Below are 9,704 nucleotides of genomic sequence, written 5' to 3'. Positions count from 1 at the left end.
CCACCCCCCCGCCACCCAGGATGTAGAACCCCAGGCAGAGGCTCACCGTTTTGCTGGGAACTGGGGCTTCTTTGAATCCTACTCTCAGCAAATGGAGCTGGCCTCTCACCAAATGGGAGATCTTAGCTGTTCCTGGGACCACTCTCAGGGTTTCTGCCAACAGAATTTTTTTGGAGTTTCCTGCTTCCATCTAGCTGTGTGAAATTGGTAACCCCACCCCACAGGACCTGACCCAAATTGTTTATTTGGAAGGAAAATTGTTTTTTCAGCAAAAATAAGATGGTAGATAGTACTCCCTTTACTCCCTGGGCCAATCTCAGGAGATTTGCCAGGATGTTGGGGGTGAGGGGGCGCCAAACTTCTGATTATGGTCAAGCCAAACTTGCTAGAGGGCTCCCTGGCGTGGGTTAAATCACAGCAATAATCATCTTTCTTAGTTGTACAGTAGTTTATATCCTTATCCCCACATGGATGTGTGAAGTATGTGATATAAATAGTATCACTCTGTTTACAGGTGAGGGGATGAGTCCCAGAGAGGGTGCCCATCTGCTGTGGGTCACAAGGCTAACATACACTCACGCTAGTCTGGAACTGGGGCTCCTGGAGCCTGCTCTTTTCATGCTTACCCCGGCCCTGGCCAAGCATGGAGGATGCATGAGGGAGCCTGGGCACCCACAGGCAGGTGACCCTGAGAGTAAGCCCTGTGAGCCAGGCCAGCTCATCCTGAGGGTCTTCAGGTTCTGTGTGCCTCGGTGGAAGGGAGAGAGGTAGATGGCATCTTGGTAATGAAGCTCTGGTTTGCAGGGGGCTCAAGTGGTGGAAAGAGGGTGAAATCTATATACCCCCTGAGAGTTAGGACAGCTCCAGCCACTTGGCGTTGATGAGATGTGCCCTTATGGAATGGTTCCTCCACCTAGCCTGGTGAAAATAGTCTTTTGGGGTTCATGGAGCCCACATGTGGTTGGGATCTGATTGGCGGTCAGCAGAAAAGCTGCCAGTGCTAACCAAAATGAGCTCTGAGAGGCCTTTGCTAAAGACCCTTGGAAGACAGATCCACTGGCAGCTGGTTTTATTCTTGCGATTTGCAGACTGTGCCCTGGGCCCTGCTCTTGGGGTGTTGTCCAGAGTGGCACGTGGCCGTCCCAGGAATGGGTAAGCCCCTTGGGGCAGAGGGATCCCAGGAGAGGATGCAGACAGTCTTTTCTGGTGGAGTGGTAAGTGCTCCCCATGGCTCAGAGTTGGCCTATGGCTTTCAATGAGATGCCTGGGGCAGGCAGAGTTGGCTCGATTTTACAGATGAGGACACTGAGGCCCTTCTGACAAGAGAGGAGATCACAGGGCTAGTTGCAGGCAAAGCTGGAACTAGCACCTCAGCCTCCTGACTCCTGGCACCTTTTGGAATTTGCCTCGCTCCTCCTGCCCATCTTTCTTTCGGGGGTGATGAGTGAGAGAGTTTACAGATTAGTTCAGACACGCAGTTGGGTGGTACAACCCCTGAGGGAGCTGAGATCATGATAATGATCTCACCTTTTAACAGCATTTTCTAGTTTACAAAATAATTTCATGACTTGAAGTTGATTTGACAGTATTAGCCCCATTTTACAGATGAAGAAGCTAAGTCTCTGGCAGCTTAGGTGGCTTACCCAAGCAAGACTGGGACTTGTACCTAGGACTTCTGACTTTAAAACTAGTGCTTTTTTTTTCTTTTTCTTTTCTTTTTTTTTTTTTCTATTGCCCAGGCTGCAGTGCAGTGGCGTGATCTCGGCTCACTACACCTCTGCCTCCCGGGTTCAAGTGATTCTCATGCCTCAGCCTCCTCCCGAGTAGCTGGGATTGCAGGTGCGTGCCACCATACCCGATTAATTTTTGTATTTTTGGTAGAGATGGAGTGTCACCATGTTGGCCAGGCTGGTCTCGAACTCCTGACCTCAAATGCTCCACCTACCTCGGCCTCCCAAAGTGCTGGGATTACAGGTGTGAGCATCGTGCCTGGCCTTTTTTTTTTTTTTTTATAAAACTGTACAATAGCTGCCTCTTTTGCAGTAGTTTTGAATTTAATGAAAACAAATAGCTGAAGTTCACCATGGATGTTTTTCTGAACTTTTTCAAACAGATCTGAAGACCTGAGGAGCTCTCCTTTCCTGTCTCCTTAACAAATTTGAATTCATGTAAATTAAATAAGAACCACACATCATCAGCTGCAAGTGAGAAAAGGCTTGAGCAGGGCAGTTCTTGAGGAGCCAAGGCTGTGGATTATTACTAAATTATTAGCTCCCTTGCAGCCAATTATGTTTAGGCCTTAGACTCTTAGGCTTGTGCTAATCTGGATGACTGTCCTAACCACAGGTTTCTTCTCATTTCAGGGTTGTATGTTCGAGGCCTCAATGAGGAGCCCAAACATGGAGCCATTCAAGCAGCAGAAGGTGGAGGACTTTTATGACATCGGAGAGGAGCTGGGGAGGTAGGAGACTGTGTAAGAGGTGGGGGGATGCCGAGGGAGCCAAAGTCATGCTTCTTCTAGCACAATTGTCAGTTGGTGTTGGAAGGCAGGGCCACAGGACCAGTGGGAAGCTTTGAAAATGAACCTGAGGATTATTCACCTGCCTGGGTGACTTTGCACATAGTCATTGCTCTGAAAATAATGACTTGCCAGTAAAAGGGATGAGAATTGTTGAGTTCTGTGTTTTCAGCATAATCTAGCTGGCAGGGAAAACCTTCATGATTTTTGTTTGATCTGTTACTTTCTTCATGAAGTTCCCCCAGGCTCTGGATAGAGACCTGACTTGTTGGTTTTCTTCTGAGTCTCACTTGGGATTCTCCATGGTTCCCAGGGTTTTGTTTTAAGCTTAGAACCTGGATGGGAGGTGAGGTAATCCTCCTGAGAATGGATTTATGTTGAGTAACCAGCCACACGAGCCCTGTCATGAAGTTTTCCTGGGATCTTTGTTACTTGGTGCATTTTCAGGTTTGCTGAGCCCAGAACACAGCCAGGGTGAAAATCAGATCTGATAGTACTATAGTTACTATTTGGATAGAAATTAAGGTTTTCTGAAGCTCTTTTCTTGCCTTCCATTTCTACCAGCTGCTAAGATTTAGGTGGTAGTGTAGTGATTACAAAACAGCAGTCCTGAAGTTTGAGTCTCACAACAGTGCATGAAATAGGCATTATTTTTACTCTCATTTTCCAGATGAGGAAACTGTGGTCCAGCATTTGGGCAAGTTGCCCAAAGTTGCTGAGCCAGTGAGTGACATAGCCAAGGTTCTGGCCAGTCCATTTTGCACCTGCACACCTGTTATGCCCTCTCCCATAAGCTTGGCATTTGTACACTCACACATGCTCATCAGAGCACCTAACCTCACCCCTTCACACACAGTGCAGCATGAAAACATGGGAATTTAGAGTGTGTAGACCTGGAAAATCTGAGACGGGTCTCAGTTAATTTAGAAAGTTTATTTTGTCAAAGTTGAGGACGCATGCCCATGACAGCCTCAGGAGGTCCTGACGACCTGTGCCCAAGGTTGTCACAGCACAGTTTGGTTTTATACCTTCTAGGGAGACATGAGACATCAATCAAATATGCAAGATGAACATTGGTTTGGTCTGGAAGGGCAGGACAACTCCAACTCTAAAGGGAAGACTCTAATGGGGAGGGGGCTTCCAGGTCATAGGTAGATAAGAGACAGATGGTTTGCATTCGTTTCTGGTCAGCCTTTCTAAAGAAGGCAATCAGATATGCATTTATCTCAGTTAGCAGAGGGGTGACTTTGAATAGAACGGGAGGCAGGTTTGCCCTAAGCGGTTCCCAGCTTGACTTTTCCCTTTAGCTTAGGGACGTGGAGGCCCCAAGATTTAGTTTCCTTTCGCAAGTGTCTACTGTATCCAACAGGCAAAACAGGAGTTCTTTTCGCTTTATAGAACTCCTAGGTCAGGACTAATTGTCTTGCTTTTTTTTTTTAACTTTCAAAGATAAAACAGGGCTTCAAAGCCAGAAGAGCTTCACTCCAAAGAGAATGAGAGACAGCAGGTGCTTCAAGATCAGGGAGCTCATCCTGGCTGGCAGGATGGTGCGTGGGGGAGCAAATAACTGCAGAGAACCCAGAGGGGGATGACTTCTCCCAGTCTCGGGCCTGGTGAAGGGATAGGAAGAGAACATAGGACCAGAGGCTGGGGTTGGTCACTGGAGCCTGCCTTATGGGAAGCCAGGTTCTCTTTGCCTCAGGTTCTTCTCCTGCCCTTGGTGGCACCAGCAGAAAGGTGACATTCTCAGCAACAAACCACGGCCAGCCCTGCCAATGGTGCTCGATTCAGTGCCCTCACTTGGCCATGCCCTGCGTGTGAGTACTGTGGGTACCAAGATGAGCAAGATCAGACAGTCTCTGCCCTCCTGGAGCTCCACCCTGGCAGCGAGACAGCTACACACATGCTAACAAGGGCACTCTTGGATTGGACTAGAGTCTGGGTGGGCAGAGAAACTGAGAAGTTGTGGGGAGTGGGACTCTGAAGAAGGAAGTAGAACCAGCTTCCTGGGGATTGCATTTATGATTCCTTCTTAGTCTTGTCTCTCCCTGACTCCATATATCAAGGACATGTGCTATTAGACCCAGAAGAGACCTCATGTTTTCTGGTCCTCTACCTGCAACAGGGTGTGGAGATCCCATGCATCTCATAGTCTGGGATGTCTTGGGGTGATTCTCACCTCCCCTATTCTTCTAAAGTGCTAATGGGGCAAAAGGTGAGTAAGCAGCAGATGAGGCCCAGGGACTAGGGGCCAGGGGCCTTTGGAGTGGCCAGATGTCCTAGGATTTGTGGTCTAGAGGTCAGATGACCTAGAAGGCCTTTAGAGGTCCTGTCTTTCAGGCCTCTCACTTGACAGTTGAAGAAATGGAGGCTCAGAGAGGGGAAGGGTCTTGCCTGGGGCCACAGAACGGGCTAGAACTAGAGCTGCCTTTGGATGACCACTCAGCTTCTGAAGGGACAGTCCTATTCTTCTCTCCTGCCCTCCTGGTCTTCACTTAACATATTCTTGGGGACCTACTGTGTGCCATGCACCATCCGAGCAGTGGAAAACAAAACAGACATAGTCCTGTCCTCTGGCAGTTTATGCTCCCCAGGCTGGTGGAGAAAGGCACTAGATAAGTGGACGCTAAGGGATAAATCACCATAAGGTGTGTTAAGGGCTAAGAAAAGAGAGAAAAGGACGCCCTGCAAGGGAATGATGGGGGATGTAGTTCCAACTGGGTGGTTAGAGAAGATTGCTCTGAGGAAGTGACTGCTCATTTGAGAACTGAGGGGTAAATGCATAAGCCAAGTCAGCAGCATGGATGAGCCCTGAAGTGGGGAAGTGCCTGGGACCTGGGGAGCCGGCAGGAGGCCGGTATGGCCTTGGAAAGTGGGCCAGGGGCAAGCAGTGTTACATGAGGCTGATGGAATGGGGACTAGATCCAGTTGGTGAATTCCCTGCCAACACAGAGTGGTGGAGAGGTTTAGCCTTTGGGGTCACATGGGTTGGGGTTTGGGTCCCTGTCCTAGTTGTGCAACATTAGGACAGTCTGCCCTCTCTGAGCCTCAGCTTTTTTACCTGTGAGACAGAAGGAGTACCATTACCTAGCTCATGGTCATGGGGATGAAATGAGATGCCAAGTCGGGAATCCCTCTCAGAGCTGGGCATGGGGTAAGTGTTCATGAACAAGAGCTTCTGGCTTTCAGCAGTGACCAGATCAAGCCTTTGAAGTAGGTTTGTAGTGTCAAGGCCCCATCTTCTGCCTCTGCAGCCTTCTAGGAGGAAGGCGTGGGACTCTGCAGGAAGAAGAGCAGGGGGATCATCCTGATGTCTGGGGAGCTCAATGTAAACCTCCTTACTTGGCTGTCAGTGAGTATCCTAGTGTAGACTCAGGGCCCTCTCATTGATTTTAGCTCTTCATTAAGTCCTAACTATGCAAAAATGAAAATGTACAACAGTTTGTTACATGTAACAGTGAATAAAGCTCAGACACGTAATGTTGAGCAAAGGAAGGCAGACTCAGAAGGGTCTGTACTGCTTTATTCCATTTGTGAAAGTTCAAAATGGGCAAAAGGAATCAATGGTGCCAGAAGTCTGAATGGTGGTTATCCTTCGGGGACTAGTGACTGGAAGGGGGCACAAAAGGGATTTCTGGGGTGCTGTATTCTGTTTCTTGATCTGGGTGTCTGTTTCACAGATGTGTTCATTTTATGAGTATTTATATGAAGACATACATGCATATGGGCATTTTCCTGTTTATTAGTCCTTAACTAAAACTGTATAAATATATATATATATATGTATTTTTGTTTTGTTTTGTTTTGAGATGAAGTTTCACTCTGTCGCCAGGTTGGAGTACGGTGGTGAGATCTCAGGGGGAGGGTGCCAGTAGGTAGGCCCAGTGATGGTTTTGTGAACTTCAGCATAGAAAACTACTGCATGCACGATGATATAAAGTAATTTAACATCAGCAGCAGATAATGAAGAGTGATTCCTTGTTTCCTATCCTCCTGCAACCTCCGCCTCCCGGGTTCAAGCTATTCTCCTGCCTCAGCCTCCTGAGTAGCTGAGACTACAGATGCGTGCCACCACGCCCAGATAATTTTTGTATTTTTAGTAGAGATGGGGTTTCACCATACTGGCCAGGAAGGTCTTGATCTCTTGACCTTGTGATCCGCCCGCCTCGGCATCCCCCCAAAAATAAATAACCTTTAATTCTACTTCCTGCCCTGGCCTGGTTCACATGTTTCTGATTCCTTTAGAGGCTTTGTCTATCCTTATCCTATGAGTAAGAGCGTCTCTGTAGGAAAAGCTTTGGATGGAAACGGGATACCCTGGCAGGAGCATCCTGCACTCTGCTGGGACCCTCCCTGGCTCTGCGTATTTGCCTGATTTCTAGCTTCCAGCGCTGAGTGCAGGCAGTTGGCTGTGCTCACACTTTTGGCACCAGCCCGCTTGGGATGCTGGAGGTTGTCTGCTGTTTCTGGGAGTGTTTGGAGAAACGTTGGCTTGCAGACGTTGGCATCTCCCAGCCTTGGTAGCAATCAGTAGAGCAGAGCAGGGAAACATTAGAGCAGGGCTCATAAAGAGAAACTCATCCAACTCCTCATTTTATAGATGAGGCTAAGGCCAGAGAGGAGAAGTGGTGAACTGGTGATAGAACCAGGGTGGGGTCTGGTGGTCTGACTCCTAGCCCAGGACTCTGGCCACCACATCTTAAGGACCCACAGGACACAAAGTAATTTCTTCCTTTAATTGGAATGCTTCTGAGCAGTGGGAGAGAATATAAGGGAAGGAAGTCTTTTCTGTTTGTACTTGAGGGTAGTGTAGCACGGTCAAAGTTAGGAGAACGAGGCTTTGGGAAGGAGTGATGTTTCTCAGGGGGAGGGTGCTAGTAGGTAGGCCCAGTGATGGTTTCGTGAACTTCTGCATAGACAACTACTGCATGCACGATGATATAAAGTAATTTAATGTTAGCAGCATATAATGAAGAGTGATTCCTTGTTTCCTATCCTTTGATTACTTTCCTTTACTTAGATGGATTTTTTTGGTTTTTTTTGGTTTGTTTGTTTGTTTTTGTGAGATGGAGCCTCACTCTGTCACCCAGGCTGGAGTGCAGTCGCATGATCTCACTTCACTGCAACCTCCGCCTCCCGAGTTCAAGCGATTCTCCTGCCTCAGCCTCCTGAGTAGCTGGGATTACAGGCACCCACCACCATGCCTGGCTAATTTTTGTACTTTTAGTAGAGACGGGGTTTCACCATGTTGGCCAGGTTCATCTCAAACTCCTGACCTTAGGTGATCTGCCTGCCTCGGCCTCCCAAAGTGCTGGGATTACAGGAGTGAGCCATCGCACTGGGCCAGATTTTCTTTACTTACATTATATTAACATAAAATCATAAGACGTTTCTGTTGAGCTGGATTTCAACAAAAATTTAATCCAAATCTACCATTTTATAGATGAGGAAAGTGAGGCCCATAGAGGGGAGGTTATTTGTCTAAGGTTGTAAACAAGAATTGGAGGAAGTAGAACTCAAAGGCAGAACCTTCTTGACTTCTGTGCTGGTTTAAAAAAATAAACAAACAGGCCGGGCGCGGTGGCTCAAGCCTGTAATCCCAGCACTTTGGGAGGCCGAGACGGGTGGATCACAAGGTCAGGAGATCGAGACCATCCTGGCTAATATGGTGAAACCCCGTCTCTACTAAAGAATACAAAAAACTAGCCGGGCGCCTGTAGTCCCAGCTACTTGGGAGGCGGAGGCAGGAGAATGGCGTGAACCTGGGAGGCGGAGCTTGCAGTGAGCTGAGATCCGGCCACCGCACTCCAGCCTGGGCGACAGAGCCAGACTCCGTCTCAAAACAAACAAACAAACAAACAAACAAACAAAGAGATAAGAACTTCTTAAATCTACATCCAACCTTTATCCATAGCCCCCACTTCTCTTAAGGATCTTACCTTACCATTACCCCACATGTCACCTCTGCCCTGAAGAAGACAGCAACCATATAATTGCTACCACTTAGAAGAGGCTCATGTATGCAAGACACCCTGCCAGACACCCAACCTGCAGTCTCCTTGGGTGGGGATGAGAGACTTGGGTGGGAGAAGGAGCCTCTGCACTAAAGCCTCAGCCTTCCTGAACGTGGACAAAGGATTCCCTGAGGCAGTCATATTGATGGGGGCAGGGGGTAGCCAGACTGGAGTCTCCCAGTGGGATCATCTGTGGTTAAGATCAGCCACCACACATTTAGCTTTGTCAGGACAACCTCTTTGGGGAAAGAAACAACATCCTCTAGGAAATGTGTGAAGTTCAAATTTTCCCAGGCTGGATTCAGTAGCCCAGTCTAGCCACACTGGGCACTATAGAAAACAACAAACGTAGGTGTTAGATTTACTCATCTCAGCCCTTGGCAAAAGAGCTTCTAAGACTAACCCTGAAGCAAGGGGGCTTTTATGATCCCTTTTAAATTAAAAAGATGTTTGTTTATTATAGAAGTTATTCAAGGTGAGACGGGGGCTGTGGCTCACACCTGTAATCCCAGCACTTTGGGAGGCTGAGGCGGGCGGATCGCCTGAGCTCAGGAGTTCGAGACCAGCCTGGACAACATGGTGAAACCCTGTCTCTACTAAAAATACAAAAATTAGCCGGGCGTGGTGGCATGCGCCTGTAATCCCAGCTACTTGGGAGGCTGAGGCAGGAGAATCGTGTGAACCCGGGAGGCGGATGTTGCAGTGAGCCGAGATCGCGCCATTGCACTCCAGCCTGGCCAACAGAGTCAGACTCCGTCTCAAAAAAAAAAAGTTATTCAAGGTGAATGTCATAAAATTATGAAGAGTATAAAGTAAAAAGTAGACTCCCTCTGCCTTCTTGCCGAGTCTCATACCTCACAGGTAGACTTTGATGGTAATTTTCTTCTATTGCCATTCAGAACCTTTCTAAGTGAAGCAAGTGTATGTGTGGACAGAGGGGACCACATGACCATAATGATCAACAACTTGCTTTTCTCACTTAATGAAATCTGTTGAATATCTTTTTATAGCAGTGCAGGTAGATCTGTGAGACTTATTTTGGATGAGTGGTTTTTTTAAATTAATAAATTGAAGGCTGGGTGCTGTGGCTCACACCTGTAATCCCAGCACTTTGGGATGCCAAAGCGGGTGGATCATCAGGTGGGGAGTTAACCCAGCAGCTATTTTCCTTC

The 9,704-nt window shown here is 47.9% G+C and overlaps 1 protein-coding gene across 4 annotated transcripts in view; it reads left to right on the top strand.

The window, feature by feature from the left end:
* Positions 1 to 9,704, top strand: part of DAPK2 (death associated protein kinase 2) — a 141,634-nt gene that overhangs the window by 3,953 nt on the left and 127,977 nt on the right. For all 4 annotated transcript variants that reach the window (XR_001887827.1, XM_017884975.1, XM_017884972.1 and 1 more), the window contains exon 2: positions 2,364 to 2,461. Coding sequence is in view for 3 of the 4 variants with exons in the window: in XM_017884972.1 (XP_017740461.1) it covers positions 2,364 to 2,461 (98 nt within the window). In the remaining variant the exon portion in view is untranslated. The remainder of the gene's footprint in view (positions 1 to 2,363; positions 2,462 to 9,704) is intronic.

Source organism: Rhinopithecus bieti, unplaced genomic scaffold, assembly GCF_001698545.2.
Source record: "Rhinopithecus bieti isolate Rb0 unplaced genomic scaffold, ASM169854v2 scaffold_13262, whole genome shotgun sequence".
Taxonomy (NCBI): domain Eukaryota; kingdom Metazoa; phylum Chordata; class Mammalia; order Primates; family Cercopithecidae; genus Rhinopithecus; species Rhinopithecus bieti.
Note: the sequence above shows the minus strand (reverse complement) of the source record. Positions and strands in the feature narration are given on the sequence as shown.